This window comes from Amblyraja radiata, chromosome 3, assembly GCF_010909765.2.
Source record: "Amblyraja radiata isolate CabotCenter1 chromosome 3, sAmbRad1.1.pri, whole genome shotgun sequence".
NCBI lineage: Eukaryota > Metazoa > Chordata > Chondrichthyes > Rajiformes > Rajidae > Amblyraja > Amblyraja radiata.
In genome coordinates, this window is record NC_045958.1 from 59,899,226 (window position 1) to 59,919,517 (window position 20,292).

Genomic DNA, 20,292 nt, shown 5'->3' on the forward strand with positions numbered 1-20,292 from the left:
TCCTGGGAATGGTCAACTACGTGGGGAAATTCATTCCCAACCTCTGCGAAATATCTGCTCCCCTGAGACAACTGACTCACAAGGACACTGCCTGGTCCTGGTACCCACAACACCAGAGAGCTTTTGAAATCCTCAAATTGCAATTGTCCAGTGTTCCAACCATCGCCTACTTTGTTTTGAAGTTACCGGTGATGCTCACGTGTGATGCATCCCAATATGGACTTGTTCCTGCTTGCCTACAGACTTCCACTGAAGGAGACTGCAGACCTATTGCTTACATCTCCCACACCCTGTCTGAGTGAACAACGCTATGCCCAGGTTTTTGCCTGCACGAAATTCAAGGACTTTTTGGCAAGTCCATGACTGTTGAAACAGACAACCAGCCACTGGTCACCATTCTGAACAAACCCATTCATGCTGCAAAAAGGGCAAGGACATGCACCTAGCTGACATGATATTAAGAGCCCCACGTAAAACCTGCGAACAACAGCCATCAGAACAAGACCAGTTCACAGTAATTATGGTGTCGTACGTACCTACTGAATGCCTAGGCAACCTGGCAGAACTCTTCGTTTTAAGGTATAATTTGCTTGGGTAGCGCAATGTTTTTCACTTATATTTCGGTACACGCAATAATAATAATAATAAACCAGTGCAATTCAAGCATGGGCATTTTGCCTAATCACATGCTATGAAGAGCCAGGGCCATTTTATTGAGTGGACAGGTTGGAATAGGGAAGGTGTGTGTGATGGTGTCTATCTGATCCCTAGTTTATGAACCATCTTGGTTCAACTCATGACAGTTGTCAGGGAGAGGAATGATATCAGTGGCGAAACCCAAAATATCACCTATTTATGTTATCCAGAGATGCCAGACCTACTGAGTTATTCCAGCACCATGTGTGCACCATGCGTCTTTTTATTTTGCCTAACTTTCTGGAATGCGCAGACTTGGAAGTATTAAAATAAAAAAATAAACACCAAAATGGTAATTACTTAAAAAAATTAAAATATTAATATTAATTAAACATGTCTCTTCTGGAGAAGAATTTCCATTGTCAGATCTAGGCATAGTTGTGAAATTGATGGTTAGTGTATGAACTTCCATTTGAGCATGTCAACTAAGTGTGCTGGCTGAGAATTGCTGCAGAGAAATTGCTGGCATTTACTTGCAACATTTAAGTAATTGAAGTTTGGGTTCATCTCCAAATATCTTAATTCCAGCCTATTTCCAGCATGCTTCCAAGACATTTAACACACCTTTTAACTCTGCAATAACTTTCAGTTTCCAGGCTAAACTTTAAAAAAACGACAAAGTGCTGGAGTAATTCAGTTGATCAGGCAGCATCTCTGGAGGGCATGGATAGGTGACATTTCGGGTTGGGGCTAGTCTTCAGACTGATTTACGGGCCTGTCCAACGATGCGAGTTCACCCAAGAGCTCTCCCGAGTAAAAAAAAAATCAAACTCGTGGTACCCCATCACGAGTATTTTTTTACTCTTGGAAAAAACTTCACGAGTTTCCGCATTTCCCGAGTACCTGCCGTTAGCATTACGAGCCGCTACGAGACATCCACGAGCTCCAGTGTACCCGCTACGTACATTCTACGTACTTACCACAAGTTTGATTTTTTTTTAAACTCGGGAGAGCTCTTGGGTGAACTCGCATTGTGGGACAGGCCCCGGGGGGGTGGGGGGGGAGAGGGAAAAGTGCTGCAAGAGAGGGGTAGGACGAAGCCAAACAGGTAAATAGGTTGATACTGGTGAGGGGGGTAGTTTTGATAGGCAGATGGTGGACAATGGCCAGAGATGAAAAGAAACTAAAGGATTGAAGTTGAGAAAGGGATGAAGTAGGTGGGAGGGGAAGAGGTGAAATAGGTGCAAGTCCAGGTGAAGCACAGTGGAGGGGGTGGGGGATGGTTATGGAATTACTTAAAATTGAAGAATTCAGTGTTTATTTTGTTGGGTTATAAGCTACCCAATTATAATAGGTGTTGTTCCTCCAGTTTGTGTGGCCTCACACTGGAAATGTCTGTATGGAAATGGGAAGATGAGTTAAAATAGTTAACAAACAGGAGATTCTGTAGGCATGATCGGGCCGAGCGCAAATGCTAGGAAAAATGGTCTTTGTATCTATGTTAGGCCCACCCAAGTACAGAAGGCTATTTCCTGGAACATCGGATGAAGTAGATGAGATTAGAAGAGGTGCACATGAACTTCTGTTTCACATAGAAAGACTGCTGGAGTCCCTGGATGGAGGTGAGGGAGGAGGTATATTGTCAGGTGTTACATCTCTTGCAGTTGAAGGCTGGTGAGGGTATGGTGTGGGTGAGAAAGATGAGTGGACCAAGAAGTTGCAGAGAGCGCGGTCTTTGCAGAAGGCAGGAAGAGGTAGGGATGGGAAGATATGACTGGTGGTGGGATCACGATGGAGGTGACAGAAATGTTAGAGGATGGTGTTGGATGCGGAGGCTAGTGGGGAGAAAGACGAGCATGAATATGCAGGCAATTCAGAGATATGGGTCATGCAAGCAGGGTAGATTGCTTTAACTTAGCATCGTGTTACTCTAGGGGTACTCTCTCCTTGATCCGTCTGTGATTGGAGCAGCAAGAGCAGAACTACGGGACAAAGAGACACGGGCGAGGGATCCATCTATGACAGCAGGGGAAAACCGTGTTTACTAAAGAAAGATGACATCTCAGATGTCCTAGAATGGAAAGCCTCATCTTGGGAGCAGATGCTGCGGAGACGGAGAACTTGAGAATAGGGGATAGCGACTTTGCAAGAGGAGGGTGGGAAGAGTGTACTCCAGATAACTGTGGGAGTCGGTAGGTTTGTAGTAGATGTTAGTCGATAGTTTGTACCATGATGGAGAGAGAGAGATCAAGAAAGGGGACAGAGATGTCAGACATAGTCCAAGTGAATATGAGGGCAGGGTTCGTGGCAAAGTTAATGAAATCAACAAGTTCTGCATAGGTGCAGGAGGCAGCCCCGATGCAGTCGTCAAAGTTGCCAGGCGGAGAAATGTGTTAGTAGAGAAAAATTGATTGCGTCTATGTTCAAGGAAAATCCTAGGGCCTTGAGACTTTGTTGGGGGGTAGAGGTATAAAGGGATTGGATGTCAATGGTAAAGATGAGGCAATGTGGGCCTGGAAACTGAAAGTTATTGCAGAGTTAAAAGGTGTGTTAAATGTCTTGGAAGCATGCTGGAAATAGGATGGAATTAAGATATTTGGAGATGAACCCAAACTTCAATTACTTAAATGTTGCAAGTAAATGCCAGCAATTTCTCTGCAGCAATTCTCAGCCAGCACACTTAGTTGACATGCTCAAATGGAAGTTCATACACTGACAAATTTCTCACCATCAATTTCACAACTATGCCTAGATCTGACAAAGGAAATTCTTCTCCAGAACAGACATGTTTAATTAATATTAATATTTTAATTTTTTTAAGTAATTACCATTTTGGTGTTTATTTTTTTATTTTAATACTTCCAAGTCTGCGCATTCCAGAAAGTTAGGCAAAAGAAAAAGACGCATGGTGCACACATGGTGCTGGAATAACTCAGTAGATCTGGCATCTCTGGATAACATAAATAGGTGATATTTTGGGTTTCGCCACTGATATCATTCCTCTCCCTGACAACTGTCTTGAGTTGAACCAAGATGGTTCATAAACTAGGGATCAGATAGACACCATCACACACACCTTCCCTATTCCAACCTGTCCACTCAATAAAATGGCCCTGGCTCTTCATAGCATGTGATTAGGCAAAATGCCCATGCTTGAATTGCACTGGTTTATTATTATTATTGCGTGTACCGAAATATAAGCGAAAAACATTGCGCTACCCAAGCAAATTATACCATAAAACGAAGAGTACAGATATAGGGTGTTACTTCTACAGAGAAAGTGCATTTTTAAAAAAGTGCAAGGGCCGCAACGCAGTAGATTGGAAATGCACCTTTCGCACGAGAGGAACATGGATAGGTGACGTTTTGTCGCCTTATTTTTATTTAGCGAATGCAAAGTCCTTTAGCCAAGCAGTTGCCTCTTGATCTGCTGTATGAAGGGTGACAAGTCCTCCTTTGAGTCTTTGTTGAGGGCATGCTTCAATGATGTGTTGCATTGTTTGCTGCTCTCCACAAGCACACCATGGGGTTGGGCTGCTGCCCCATTTGTGAAGGCTGGCCAAGCAGGGGCCATGTCCAGTCCTGAATCTATTCAGCGTCGTCCACTGCTTCCTTGGGAGATTGGTGCCAGGGACCGGTAGGGTGGGGTCTGACACCAGATGTTTATTTGGGACGTCCTTGGACTCCCATTCCCTTTTCCAAGCTGATTGGATGGTGAAATCAGCTGGTGGTGAGTTCTTCCAAATTGGTCGTCTAGATGGAAGTCGAGCAGTGGGTGGGTTGAAGATGTCCATGTGAATTGGCAGATGAGGTGAGTTTTTGGTCTTTTGGAGCATCCTTTGAGTGAGGACTACTCGCCGGATGTGTGGAGGGGCTATGTTGGATAGGACAGGGAGCCAGGGGAGTGGTGTTGAGCGGATTATTCCTGTGATGATCCTCATTGTTGAGTTCAATTGGGTATCCACATGGTGTGTGTGGGACGACCTGGACCAAACAGGGGCACAATATTCGGCTGAAGAAAATGCAAGGGCTAGTGCTGAAATGCGCAGTGTGGGGGCTGCTGCCCCCCACTTTGAGCCAGCAAGCTTACAGAGGAGATTGTTTCTGGACTTCACCTTAGCTGCTGTTCTTTTAAGATGTTCCTTGAAGGATAGGGTCCTGTCAAGGGTCACTCCGAGGTAGGTTGGAGTGGGGGCATACTTCAGTTTGGTCCTGCTCAGATAGATGTTTGGTTCTCTTGTGGCTTCTGCATTATGGAGGTGGAACACACTGGAGACCGTTTTTGCTGGGCTTGGTTTTAGGCGCCAGGTTTTGCAGTACTCGTCCAGTTTAGCAAGGTCTTCATTGAGCACCTGTTCCAATGTTCCAAAATCTGGTGCTTGGAAGGCCAAACAGATGTCATCTGCATAGATGAATTTGCGGGATTTGGTGGTGGGTAGGTCATTTGTGTAAAGGTTGAACAAGGTTGGGGCTAAAACTGACCCTTGCGGGAGCCCATTCTTCTGCATTCTCCATGCACTCTTGTTCTGTCCAAGGTGAACTCTGAACCTGCGGTTGGAGAGCAGAGATTTGATGGTTTCTGATGCCCAGGCAGGGAGTGCTTTGGTGAGTTTTAGGTGGAGGCCTTTGTGCCACACAGTGTCATAGGCTGCGGTGAGATCAAGGAACACTGCCCCGGTCTTCAGTTTGTTTTCGAAGCCGTTTTCAATGCAGGTGGTTAGGGCCAGAACTTGTTCTCCTGTGCTGCGGTCCTTGCGGAAACCTGCCTGATCCACACTGAGAATCTCTTCTACTCCTGGAGATATACGTTGTAGTATAAGGCGTTCTAAGATTTTGAGTGGGACGCAGAGTAGAGAGATTGGGCGGTAGCTTGCTGGTAGTTTTTCGTCTTTGCCAGGTTTTGGTATAGCAATGACTTTTGCTGTCCGCCATATCTTTGGGATGGAGTTAGTCTGTATGGCCCTAGTGTAGAGTTGGGTCAGCCAGGTTAGAGCTCGGGGGCCCAGGTGTTTCATGAACTCTGGAGAGATGTTATCATAACCTTATTAGGTTTATTAGGCGATGGTCAGTCAACGTTCATGATATTTTTACCATGGTAAAGATTCTAAAACTAGATGGCTTAAGGTGAGATGAGAGTTTTAAGAGGAATCTTGTGGGCAGGTTTTCTATTCGGAGGCTAATCCGTATCTGGAATGAGCTGCCAGAGGAAACTTTAGTAGTGAATACAATTACAACTTTAAAACAATATCTGGACAGATATTGGAAAGGAAGGGTTAGGGTTGTGGGCCAAATGCAATAGACAATAGGTGCAGGAGTAGGCCATGCGGCCCTTTGAGCCAGCATCGCCATTCAATGTGATCATGGCTGATCATCCCCAATCTGTACCCCGTTCCTGCTTTCTCCCCACATCCCCTGACTCTGCTATCTTTAAGAGCCCTATCTAGCTCTCTCTTGAAAGTATCCAGAGAACCGGCCTCCACCACCCTCTGAGGCAGAGAATTCCACAAGACTCACAACTCTCTTTGCGAAAAAGTGTTTCCTCGTCTCCGTTATAAATGACTTGCCTCTTATTCTTAAACTGTGGCCCCTGGTTCTGGACTCCCCCAACATCGGGTACATGTTTCCTGCCTCTAGCGTGCCCAAACCTTTAATAATCTTATATGTTTCAATAAGATTTCCTCTCATCCTTCCAAATTCCAGAGTATACAAGCCCAGCCGCTCTTCTCTCAGCATGACAGTCCCGCCATTCCGGGAATTAACCTTGTAAACCTACGCTGCACTCATTCAATAGCAAGAATGTCCTTCCGCAAATTAGGGGATCAAAACTGCACACAATACTCCAGGTGTGGTCTCACTAGGGCCCTATACAACTGCAGAATGGCCTATTTGCTCCTATAATCAACTCCTCTTGTTATGAAGGCCAACATGCCATTCGCTTTCTTCACTGCCTGCTGTACCTGCATGCTTACTTTCATTGACCGATGAACCAGGTCCCCCAGATCCCGTTGTACTTCCCCTTTTCCCAATTTGACACTATTTAGATAATAATCTGCCTTCCTGGTTTTGCTACCAAAGTGGATACCACATTAAACTGCATCTGCCATGCATCTGCCCACTCACCCAACCTGTCCAAATCACCCTGCATTTTCATAGTATCCTCCTCACAGTTCACACTGCCACCCAGCTTTGTGTCATCTGCAAATTTGCTTATGTTACTTTGAATCCCTTCATCTAAATCATTGATGTATATTGTAAATAGCTGCGGTCTCAGCACCGAGCCTTGCGGTACCCCACTAGTCACTGCCTGCCATTCTGAAAGGGACCCGTTCATATAGTCAATTTATAAGAATTTCTCATTGATATTTGGCGAGGTATATGCTGACAATTAGGAGGATAGGAAGGGGCATAAGTTTATGGGCCTTAACCATATAACCATATAACAATTACAGCACGGAAACAGGCCATCTCGACCCCTCTAGTCCGTGCCGAACACATAATCTCCCCTAGTCCCATATACCTGCGCTCAGACCATAACCCTCCATTCCTTTCCCATCCATATAACTATCCAATTTATTTTTAAATGATAAAAACGAACCTGCCTCCACCACCTTCACTGGAAGCTCATTCCACACAGCTACCACTCTCTGAGTAAAGAAGTTCCCCCTCATGTTACCCCTAAACTTCAGTCCCTTAATTCTCAAGTCATGTCCCCTTGTTTGAATCTTCCCTACTCTCAGTGGGAAAAGCTTTTCCACGTCAACTCTGTCTATCCCTCTCATCATTTTAAAAACCTCTATCAAGTCCCCCCTTAACCTTCTGCGCTCCAAAGAATAAAGCCCTAACTTGTTCAACCTTTCTCTGTAACTTAGTTGCTGAAACCCAGGCAACATTCTAGTAAATCTCCTCTGTACAATCTCCTTATTAGGAGATGAACACTCACACGTAAAATCAGTGCTTCTTCAAATGCATCTTTAAAAGGTTTATTCTGTATAAGCTTTTAGAAAATATTATTGGATATTATTTCAGTTTAGATAACTCCAGCGGTGAATATTTCTAATCAAGGTGAATGGGCAAGTACTAAAATCAAAATCAAATACGTACAGAAAGAATAATTATTATTCCCCCTATTTATGTTTATATTGTCACGCTAATAACGCCTTCAAACTGCTATAGCAGATTGCATGAAATTATGCATCCAAAGCAAAATGTGGTCTGAAGAAAATGTTCCGATCAAGATAAGGTGTGCCGAGCAATTGAGATATACAATCTAGACACCGCATAGATAAGTAAATAGGAACCTCGCTACTGCTGACTGCAGTCATTCCATCCTCACTCCAATCTCCATTAAAAATTAAAGAAACAGAAACCTAGAAAAGACGGGACGTCAAGTTACATCACTCCCCACCGACCAAATGGTTAGTTCATCGGGGAGGCAGACGTATGGGAGCAGAGATGGGGAGAGGGAGACGGAGAGGTCCGTCCCGTCCAGCCCACCAGCCCGGGGCGGCTGCGGATTGTTTGTCTGCGCGGGGAGGGAGGGGGTCGCGCGAGCCCCCGCCGCGTCCGCGTCCGCGTCCACTCCCGGCAACGTTCCGCGCTAGGACCGTTGGCAACTTTTCAATTTAAAAGCCCCCCCCCGACGGAGCCGACCTGTCGCCCGACCCCCACCCCCACCAGTCCCAACACCAGCGGCCGCCCGACCCCCACCCCCACCAGTCCCAACACCAGCGGCCGCCCGACCCCCACCAGTCCCAACACCAGCGGCCGCCCGACCCCCACCCCCACCAGTCCCAACACCAGCGGCCGCCCGACCCCCACCCCCACCAGTCCCAACACCAGCGGCCGCCCGACCCCCACCAGTCCCAACACCAGCGGCCGCCCGACCCCCACCCCCACCCGTCCCAACACCAGCGGCCGCCCGACCCCCACCCGTCCTAACACCAGCGGCCGCCCGACCCCCACCCCCACCAGTCCCAACACCAGCGGCCACCCGACCCCCACCAGTCCCAACACCAGCGGCCACCCGACCCCCTTTCGCCGCCAGTCCCCGCCAAAGATGGTATCTTTGGTCCCAGCTGCGAGCGGCCGCAACCCTCTGGATGGTCGTTGTGCGAGGGAGAAGTTACAAATATATTTTCAGCAACACAGGCCCAGGCCTGCTCCAGGGAGTAAACTCGTTTACTTTGTTTTATTATTTTTAATCATGAAACAGCTTGACAGTCATGCGAGTCCTTTAGTACCGAGCGGAGGAGAGAGAGGTCAAGTGAAGTTTATTAATTATTCCATTCTGTCGCGGTTATCCGTACCTATTGTGTACAAGTTACTCGCGTTGTCTCCCGTCCTAATCCCGGCTCCCGCATATTGCTTGAGCCCGGCCGACCCGCCTTGTTCACTTCGACATCCCGCCGCACAGGAGTCGATGAGCTGGCCCGCGCCGTAACGTTAGCGGCAGCCGAAACCGCGCCTCCCTCCCCCTCGGTCACAACCGTGTACTGTTAAATGTTTTTAGGGGAGGGGTGGGAAGAGTAGGTTAGAAAGGAAGGAGGAGAAAGAGAGAGGATGGGGGGGGGGGGGGGGGGGGGAGAGAGGAGGGGGAAGAGAGGGGAGTGGGGGGAAAGAGGAATGGGGGGAAAGAGAGAGGAGGGGGAAGAGAGGGGAGTGGGGGGAAAGAGGAATGGGGGGGAAAGAGAGGAAGAGGGGGGGAGGGGAAGAGAGAGGAAGGGGGAGGGGAAGAGAGAGGAAGGGGGGGAGGGGAAGAGAGAGGGAGGGGGGGAAAGAGAGAAGGGAGGGGGGGAAAGAGAGAAAGGGGGGGGAGTGAAAAGGGGGTAGGTGTGGGGTTAAAATGCCTGTCGTGTTAAAATGCACTCAAGAGCTACATTTGCAAAGCATTATTTAAACCTGACATTCAAATGCCAGGCTGTTCCTTGCATGTATAAAGCAAGATTAAAACTTGCAGATGCTGTAAATATTCAAGTCATGCAGTAGAAATGGAGAGTGAAAGAGGCAACATTTCAGGCTGATATTCCTGTCATCAGAATGAGACAAAGCTGTGAAATGGATGTGTTTAGATAGCAAAGAAAGGGGATGAGTGGTGAAAATCATGGAAATATCAGACACTCTGATATTGACACAAATGGTCAAGTCAAGTGAGTTTATTGCCATGTGTCCCAGATAGGACAATAAAATTCTTGCTTGCTGCAGCACAACAGAATATTATAGGCATACATACAGAACAGATCAGTGTGTCCATATCAGAGACACACAGGGAGAGAGACGGAGGGAGGGAGGCTGTTACACAGTGATCAGTTGCAGCAGATTGCACCCCTTCAGCCACTGCCATGACTGCACAGAGCTTCAGTACATCTCCAAGAATGTATTCCTGCACCTTGGAATGTGGCTGTCAGCATCATTTTCTTGCAGACATATGCTTGCAATGGAAGGTCAACAAGTTACCAGCAGACCAAGGTGTATCTTTCACTGAATTGATGATCTTCCAGCAACAGTCAATGTTTGTCTTGATATGCATATGCAACACACATTCTGTATTACACCTGCTCAGGATGAACATTGACAAAGATCCTTTAGGCAAGTACAGTGCACTTTTATTTGGGTGAGTGTGCTGGTGATGCAAAAGAGATGTCAGAATCAGAATCAGAATGCTTTATTGTCGTTGCATGTGTCACATACAACGATATTACTGTGTCTCTCCATTTAATAGAACTTCAAACATTCACATACTCATATTTTTTACACTCCCTCCCTCCCCAAACCCACCCATGGATTCACATTTACATAAATTAACACTGTCTCCCACCCCCTCTCCTTCCCCATAACCCGCTCCCGAGACAGAGTTCAGTTCCAAGATTGCTGATGGGTAAAAGCTGTTCTTGAGTCTGGCAGTGCGTGACTTTAGCGACCTGTACCTTTTTCCTGAGGGCAGCAGTGTGAAAAGGTGGTGATAAGGATGTGTAATGTCTTTCACAATATTACAGGTCCTGCTGCGGCATCTGGAGTGGTAAATGTCCTCCAGGGGGGGCAGGGGGAGTCCAATGATACCCTGGGCAGTTTTTATCACCCTCTAGAGAGCTGCTCTGTCAGCTGCTGAACAGTTCCCAAACCAGGCAGTTATGCAGTAAGTCAGTATGCTTTCTACCGAACAGCAGTAGAAAGACTCCAGCAGTTTAGCAGACAGATGGGCCTTCCTCAGTGTTCTGAGGAAGTAAAGTCTCTGTTGTGCCTTTTTTACAACTACAGCAGAGTTCACAGACCATTTAAGATCCTCACTGATGTTGATCCCCAGAAATTTAAAACTAGGCACCCTCTCCACCTCCTCGCCCCCTATCTCCAGTGGCCTGAGTTCCGCTCTATGTCGCCTGAAATCAGTGATGATCTCCTGTTTTTTTAGTGTTCAGAGAGAGATTGTAGTGAGCACACCACTCAGAAAGTCTGCACCTCCTCTCTATAGGCGACCTCGTTCCCATTTGAGATGAGCCCCACCACGGTTGTATCGTCCGCAAATTTTATTATCCTATTTGCGGGGTGATGGGGCAAGCAGTCATGTGTGTATAGGGCGTAGAGGAGCGGACTGAGCACACAGCCCTGCGGTGCTCCTGTGCTGAGGGTCAGGGATGTCGAGGTGTAGGGTCCAAGTCTCACCGTCTGTGGGCGTTCACTGAGAAGTCCAATATCCACTGACACAGTTGACTGCTGAGGCCAAGGTCTAGCATTTTTGTGATCAGCTTGCTGGGTATGATTGTATTAAAAGCTGAGCTGTAATCAACAAAAAGCATCCTGACATATGACCCCTTCTCCACTAGGTGTTGTAGTGCAGCATGGTGGACAGTGTTTATGGCATCCTCTGTAGATCTATTAGCCCTATATGCATACTGGTGTGGGTCGAGTGAGGGGGGGGGGGGGGGGGGGGGGAGAGATAATTTAAGGTGACCTAGGACCAGCCATGTCAAATCATAACTGCTTTTAAGCCAGCAGCAACCATCCCCAACTTTATAAATTGTTCACTATTTAAATATATACCGTAACAGAACAGTTATTCTGACGGATCTGTTGGATATTAACAATTCACTGGATCAAATTTAGATTTTTATTTTAGAAACCTTTTTACTCATGCAATTTTACATTTTCCCTTCTCCTTCCCACCCAAACCACATCCCTTCAGCATCAACTGTAGTTTTTTGTTTTAGGAGGTTTACAGAAAATGCACTGTATGATAGATATTTTCCTACAGTGCATTTTCTGTAAGGCTCCTAAAAAATGTTTCCTCCAGAAAAAAAATTACTCAAACAACCTGTTCATCTGTAGAATGCTTGAAGGATGGTTTTACTGAGATAAGATTATTTTAAAGTAAAGACCCAGAGTGCATGAGCACCATGAGAAGTTTCAGAAATTCTCAGGTAAGTATTGGGATCATGAGAATTTGAATTTCGCAATGCGCAATTCAAATTCCCAGCAAAGGGATTTACAGGAGTCGCTGCCTCAAAAAGGCAGCCAGTTTCATCAGAATGCCACATCACCCTGGCCACACACTCATTTCACTCCTGCCATCAGGAAGATGTTATAGGAACTTAGTAGCAGGATAGGTCCACGTCAGCATGGATTTACGAAGGGGAAATCATGCTCGACTAATCTTCTGGAATTTTTTGAGGATATAATTAGGAAAATGGACAAGGGAGAGCAAGTACATGTAGTGTACCTGGACTTTCAGAAAGCATTTGATAAGGTCCCACATAGGAGATTAGTGGGCAAAATTAGAGCACATGGTATTGGGGATAGGGTGCTGACATGGATAGAAAATTGGTTGGCAGACAGGAAACAAAGAGTAGGGATTAACGGGTCCCTTTCAGAATGGCAGGCAGTGACTAGTGGGGTACCACAAGGCTTGGTGCTGGGACCGCAGCTATTTACAATATACATTAATGATTTAGATGAAGGGATTAAAAGTAACTTTAGCAAATTTGCAGATGACACAAAGGTGAACTGTGAAGAGGATGCGATGAGGATGCAAGGTGACTGACAGGTTGAGTGGGCAGATGCACGGCAGATGCAGTTTAATGTGGATAAATGTGAGGTTATCCACTTTGGTGGCAAAAACAGGAAGGCAGATTACCTAAATGGTGTCAAGTTGGGAAAAGGGAAAGTACAATGGGATCTGGGGGTCCTTGTTCATCAGTCAATGAAAGTAAGCATGCAGGTACAGCAGGCAGTGAAGAAAGCAAATGGCATGTTGGCCTTCATAACAAGAGGAGTTGAGTATAGGAGCAAAGAGGTCCATCTGCAATTGTACAGGGCCCTAATGAGACCGCATCTGGAGTATTGTGTGCAGTTTTGGTCTCCCAATTTGAGGAAGGACATTCTTGCTATTGGGGGAGTGCAGTGTACGTTCACCAGATTAATTCCCGGGGTGGCGGGACTGTCATATGCTGAGTAATGGAGCGGCTGGGCTTGTATTCTTTGGAATTTAGAAGGATGAGAGGGAATCTTATTGAAACATATAAGATTATTAAGGGTTTGGACACGCTAGAGACAGGAAACATGTTCCCGATGTTGTGAGAGTCCAGAACCAGGGGCCACAGTTTAAGAATAAGGGGCAAGCCATTTAGAACGGAGATGAGGGAAAACCTTTTCACACAGAGAGTTGTGAGTCTGTGGAATTCTCTGCCTCAGAGGGCGGTGGAGGCTGGTTCTCTGGATGCTTTCAAGAGAGAGCTAGACAGAGCTCTTAAAGATAGCAGAGTCAGGAGATATGGGGAGAAGGCAGGAACGGGGTACTGATTGTGGATGATCAGCCATGATCACATTGAATGGAGATGCTGGCTCGAAGAGCCGAATGGCCTACACCTGCACCTATTGTCTATTGTCTGAACTGTAATGTCCAGGTTCAGGATCAACTTCTTCCCTGTAGCCATCAGACTATTAAACACTACAACCTCCAAATAAGCTCTGAACTACATAGACTTGGGTGCATTTGTTTTGTCTTTTTGGACTGTGTGTGTTCGTGCATGCACGCACTTTTTTTCGCTTATTACATTGTTTACAGAATACTATGTTTATATATTGTGCTGCTGAAAGTAAGAATTCCATTGCTGTCTGGGACATATGACAATAAAATACTCTTGAACCTTCTTTGGTCTGCCTTTAATGCAAGGTTAGCCATTCCTTAAATATGCAATACTCAGGTGAGCTTTCGTAAGCATTTTGTCAAGCTATATCAAAATCTCTACTTTTATACCCCATACTAGAGAGACCAACATTCCATTTGCCTCCCGAGTTATTGCCTGTCCTCTATTCCACAACAGTTCATATGTGTACACATGTTAAATAATAGTTTATGCATCCTTCTTTCCAAAGAGAATAACGTCAATTTGTGCTCATTTACTTAGCCCATCTAAATATTTTTGCAGGATATTTGTTCCCTCTTCACAGCCTGCAAGCCACCTATCTTGTTTCACCAACAAATTTGGCTACTGTACATCTGGTCATTCAAAACATCAGTTTAGATCGTAAATTGAGTCCCCTGCACTGATCACTATTTACTGTTCACAAAATCAAAAGCGATTCAATTATTCTGTAACCTTTTACCATGCATTGGCCAATCCCCTACCCATACCTCTATCCTGTGCTGTCTGATTCTGTGAAGTATCCTTTTGAGGCAGCCTACTGAATGTGTCTAGAAATCCAGATATATATCTACTGGTTCCCTTTCATCCAGTTAAATTTCCAAAAATAATCTAGTTGTAAAATGTCCAATTTCATTTGCGACTGGTCAGATAATAAAGACTTTGCTAGCAGGATCAGGATGTTAAAATGAGTTATTTTGCCAGTCTAATTCAAGAAAACTCGAGTCAAACCATTGCTGCTAAAATCAATTCTTTATTCTGACAGCGCTGGATAATTCTTTAAAATTTCCAACACAGAGTTAGAAACTCTGGAGCAGGTCGAAAGAACTACTGACTTTGGCATAAATGTAACACATTATATAGGTAAAAGACAAGGATGGTACAAAAGGAGTAGCAAACTATTAACCAATCATTATGGTTTACCATACATTTAACTTATTTGCATTAACCAATCAACTAAATCCTTTCCATTGATTGACAACACGTATAGTCACATGATTTTCCCTTTTCCGGCCCCTTTACAACCTTCTTCCCCTCTGGTTTCTTCAACCTCTTTGCTCAAAATCATTTTATTTCAATAAAGTAAAACCACAGATATAAAACTAATTCTCAGAGAATACTTCTCAGAATATACACATAATACAGCAATCACACAACACATACATACAAAACATATTTTCACTTTTGGAAAAGAAAGTTATTTCTAAAACTTCAGATTTAAACAAAGTCTAATACTTACAATCGTAATTAAACACAATACACTTCACAATTAATTTCCTTACAACTACATCGTTGAAATACAGTTACTTATGGATTACAAAGATTAAATATGAGTTTTGCCCCATTCTTACAAAGTGGTAAAGACTTTGTTATTTCTAATCACACAATTCCCAACTCTAGCCACATAAAGGCCATTAATTGTTACACTTGATTGCTTCTTCCCAAGCTCGGGTCTAATTTCATTCTGTATTACAAACCCCCCCTTCTATCTCTGGATGAAAAGAATGCAAGGCCTCTTTACAACTTCTTATCAATAGCATTCCACACAGCAATTTGAAGATTACTATATGCAAACCCCAATCGTTTGGCTTGGATCAAAATTGGCTTTGAGCAATTTTATTGTATAATATTTCCTCAAGGACATCATTTAGGCACAGCCAGATCAATGACATTCATCGTGCAGGGCCATGACCATCTACAACAAGAGCCAAATCACCTTCCCTTAATATTCAAAATCATTACCATTTACTGGTCACCCAACATCAACAACTTGGAGGTGACAATTAATCAGAAACTTAACTGATCCAGCCACTGTGCCTTTAGGATAAATCAGAGGCTGGGTAGAGTGCTCTTAATTCCTGATAAATTCACTAAATTGATTCCTGGGATGGTAACTTTGTCATACAAGAAGAAATTAAAGTGTACGAAGGAACTGGTGGTTTACACCGAAGATAGACACAAAATGCTGAAGTAACTCAGCAGGTCAGGCAGCATTCTGGAGTAAAGGAATAAGTGACATTTCTGGTCGAAAATCTTCTTCAGACTTGAAACGTCATCTATTTCTTTTCTCCAGAGATGCTGTCCGACCCATTGAGTTACTCCAAGAAGTTAAGGAGATCTGGTCAGTATTCTCAATTTAGAGTAAGAGGCGATTTCATTGATAAGTGCATAAATCTTACTAGATGACAAGATAGATATGATGTTTTCTCTGGTTAGGAAGTCAGGGTTAATGTCATAATCTAGAAATGTCAGCCATTCTGGACAGAACAGAACAAATTACTTCACAAAATGGTGCTAAATCTTTACAATTCCATTGAACAGATTCAAGACTGTTTGATGGATTTTTAGATATTAAGGAAATTCAAGGACATGCAGTTAGTTCAGAAAAGTGATGCTCACAAGTTATAGGAGTAGAATTAGGCCATTTGGCCCATCGAGTCCACTCCGCCATTCAATCATGGCTGATCTCTGCCACCTAATCCCATTTTCCTGCCTTCTCCCCATAACCCTTGACAGTCGTTCTAATCAAGAATTTGTCTATCTCTGCCTAAAAAATATCCACTGACTTGGCCTCCACAGCCCTCTGTGGCAATGAGTTAGACAGATCAATTACCCTCTGACTAAAGAAGTTCCTCCTCACCTCCTTTCTAAAATATCGCACTTTTAATGACCTTTGTTGCTGGACTCTCCTACCAGTCTAAACATCCTTTCAACATTCACTCTATCTATGCCTTTTATTATTCTAAATGTCATTATATATGCTTTCAAATATTAGCCATTATCTATTTTGTATCCTTAAAACCTTCCCATCCCAAGACAATCACAGATGTGAAGGAATGCGGCCTCGTGGAATGCAGCAACTCAACAAGAATAAGAAATGACTTCACCCAGTTAATGTTAAATCTTTAGAGTTTCACGAAACAGATTCAAGACAGAAATTGGCAGATTGTGCACTGCAGCAACTCAACAAGGTTTCTTTGCCAGACTTCCATCTCCCAGAAGCACAAGAGCAGCAAACAAATGAGAAAACAATAACTATACGTTCCTTTCTCGGTCACAGAGCACCCTGACTTGGAAATATATCATCGCCTCTTCATCTGGATCAAATATTGTAATTCCCTAATCAATAGCACAATAGGAATAACTTCACCACAAGGACAGCTGTCATTCAAGGTGGCTTGTCAAAGACAAGCAGGCATATAGGGCATACGTAGCCTGGACAACTAGTGCACATTCCCTTCCAAAATTAAATTAAAAAAATTAAACTCTAGGAACTTAGAAATTTCAAAAATTCATAATGTTTTAGAGAGTGAGACAAGCAAATGTGTTTTTTCTTACCTTTACAATCTGAAATTTGTAATGCAATTACAAAATATTAAAGTATCAATACACCATTTTACTTAAACTAACATGGTAATGTAGATGGTAATTTAAAAATTAAATATTAACAATCATTCAATAAAAAGCATCTTGGTTTTAACTCTCCCAGGAATAGATATAAAAATCTGATACTTTTCTGAAAACTACCGGACACAATTTTCTGTATTCTTTTAATGTGATAATTAAGTGCATTTCCTTTAGGCTTTACTTTGTTATGTAAAATGGTACATTTTATACTTTTTTTAAAAAGTACAATATTAACTTTATACATCTCACCTTATCACTATCTTCAATTAAAGGCAGGTCATGCGGACTTGGGTGATATTGAAAGGAAGTATCCATGCCACCTATAAATAAATAATAAAAAAAGAAAATTACAATTGAGTAAAACTGATGAATTTAAACTTGTTCACTCCAATATCTTATAAAGACAATTAATATATGTATGCTAAAATGAAAATTGAAAGCACTAACACCTTAATTTAAAATAAACATAGAAACACAGAAAATAGGTGTAGGAGGCCGCCATTTGGCCCTTCGAGCCAGCACCGCCATTCATTGTGATCATGGCTGATCGTCCCCAATCAATAACCCATGTCTGCCTTCTCCCCATATCCCTTGATTCCACTAGCCCCTCGAGCTCTATCTAATTCTCTCTTAAATCCATCCAGTGATTTGGCCTCCACTGCCCTCTGTGGCAGGAAATTCCACAAATTCACAACTCTCCAGGTGAAAACGTTTTTTCTCACCTCAGTCTTAAATGGCCTCCCCTTTATTCTAAGACTGGCCCCTGGTTCTGGACTCGCCCAACATTGGGAACATTTTTCCTGCATCTAGCTTGTCCAGTCCTTTTATAAGTTTCTATAAGATTCGCCCCTCATCCTTCTAAACTCCAGTGAATACAAGCCTAGTATTTTCAATCTTTCCTCATATGACAGTCCCGTCATCCCAGGGATCAATCTCGTGAACCTCCGCTGCACTGCCTCAATTACAAGGATGTCCGTCCTCAAATTAGGAGATCAAAACTGTACACAATACTCCAGATGTGGTCTTACCAGAGCCCTATACAACTGCAGAAAAACCTCTCTACTGCTATACTGAAATCCTCTTGTTATGAAAGCCAACATTCCATTAGCTTTCCAAACCTTCCATGCATTTCCAAATGAGGAAATTTCATAATGAAAATAATGGTGATAAAGAATTGAAATGCACAGCAGAAAGGATAATAAAGAATAATAGTCTGTAATAGAATCAGGCTTACAGAGGAGATATGTTAAGGTGAGATGTCCATGTTTAAAGGAGATCTGAGCGATCTCTGGAACATGCTGCCAGAGGTAGTGGATTTGTTTACCACATTTAAGAGCCATTTACACAAAACATTTATTTAGACAGGAAATAGAGGATACAGTCCTAATGTGGGCAAATTGGATAAGTGTAGCTGGGCAAAACCACACAGTGCCCTCCATAATGTTTGGGACAAAGACCCATCATTTATTTATTTGCCCCTGTACTCCATAATTTGAGATTTGTAATAGACATTAATCACATGTGATTAAAGTGCACAATCAGATTTTAATAAAGGCCATTTTTATACATTTTGGTTTCACCATGTAGAAATGCCAGCAGTGTTTATACATATTCCCCCCATAATTCAGGGCACCATAATGTTTGGGACACAGCAATGTCAAGTAAATGAAAGTAGTCATGTTTCGTATTTTGTTGCATATCCTTTGTATGCAATGACTGCTTGAAGTCTGTGATTCATGGACATCACCAGTTGCTGAGTGTCTTCTCTGGTGATGCTCTGCCAGGCCTGTATTGCAGCCATCTTTAGCTAATGCTTGTTTTGGGAGCTAGTCCCCTTCAGTTTTCTCTTCAGCATATAAAAGGCATGCTCATTTGGGTTCAGATTGAGTGATTTACTTGGCCACTCAAGAATTGACCATTTTTTAGCTTTGAAAAACTCCTTTGTTGCTTTAGCCGTATGTTTGGGATCATTGTCTTGCTGTAGAATGAACCGCTGGCCAATTAGTTATGAGCCATTTGTTTGAACTTGAGCTGATAAGATGTGTCTATACACTTCAGAATTCATTATGCTACTACCATCAGCAGTTGTATCATTAACGGAGATAATGTGAGCCAGTACCGTCAGCAGCCATACATGCCCAGGCCATAACACCCCCACCACCGTGTTTCACAGATGAGGTGGTATGCTTTGGATCTTGGGCAGTTTCTGCTCTCCTCCATACTTTGCTCTTGCCATCACTCTGATATAAGTTAATCTTCATCTCCTCTGTCCACAAGACCTTTTTCCAGAACTGTGGTTGGTCTTTTGAGTACTTTTTGGCAAACTGTAACCTGGTCACACTATTTTTACGGCTAACCAGTGGTTTGCATCTTGCAGTGTAGCCTCTGTATTTCTGTTCATGAAGTCTTCTGCGGACAGTGGTCATTGACAAATCCATACCCCACTCATGAATAGTGTTTCTGATTTGTCGGACAGGTGTTTGGGGATTTTTATTTATTATAGAGAATTCCTCTGTCATCAGCTGTGGAGGTCTTCCTTGGCTTGCCAGTCCCTTTGCGATTAGTAAGTTCGCCAGTGCTCTCTTTCTTCTTAAAGATGTTCCAAGCAGTTGATTTTGGTAAGCCTAAGGTTTGGCTGATGTCTTTAACAGTTTTATTCTCGTTTCCTAGTCTCATAACGGCTTCTTTGACTTTCATTGGCACAACTTTGGTCCTCATGTTAATAAACAGCAATAAGTTTCCAAACGTGATGGAAAGACATGAGGAAAGACGAGGTGCTGAGAGCTCTGCAAATACCTGCATTAAGGAGGCAATTAAACACACCTGAGCAATTACAAACATACCTGTGAAGCCATGTGTCCCAAATTATGGTGCCCTGAAATTGGGGGGCTATGTATAAACACTGCTGTAATTTCTACATGGTGACACAAAAATGTATAAAAACACCTTTAATAAAATTTGACAATGTGCACTTTAACCACATGTGATTTTTTTTATTTTACAAATCTCAAATTGTGGAGTACAGTGGCAAATGATGGGTCTTTGTCCCAAACATTATGGAGAGTATTGTAGTTCTAGTATATTGCTCACTCATTCTTATCTTTAAACACTGCTT

General features: G+C 43.5%; 1 protein-coding gene across 5 annotated transcripts in view; it reads right to left on the bottom strand.

Annotated features, from left to right (window-relative positions):
• rnf38 (ring finger protein 38) overlaps positions 1 to 20,292 on the bottom strand; it is a 158,443-nt gene that overhangs the window by 116,396 nt on the left and 21,755 nt on the right. For 4 of the 5 annotated variants that reach the window (XM_033017866.1, XM_033017868.1, XM_033017867.1 and 1 more), the window contains exon 2: positions 17,427 to 17,497. In XM_033017866.1, the coding sequence (XP_032873757.1) occupies positions 17,427 to 17,497 (71 nt within the window). Of the gene's footprint in view, positions 1 to 8,942; positions 8,979 to 17,426; positions 17,498 to 20,292 lie in introns of those variants that run through there. The other variant, XM_033017870.1, reaches the window with a different exon arrangement.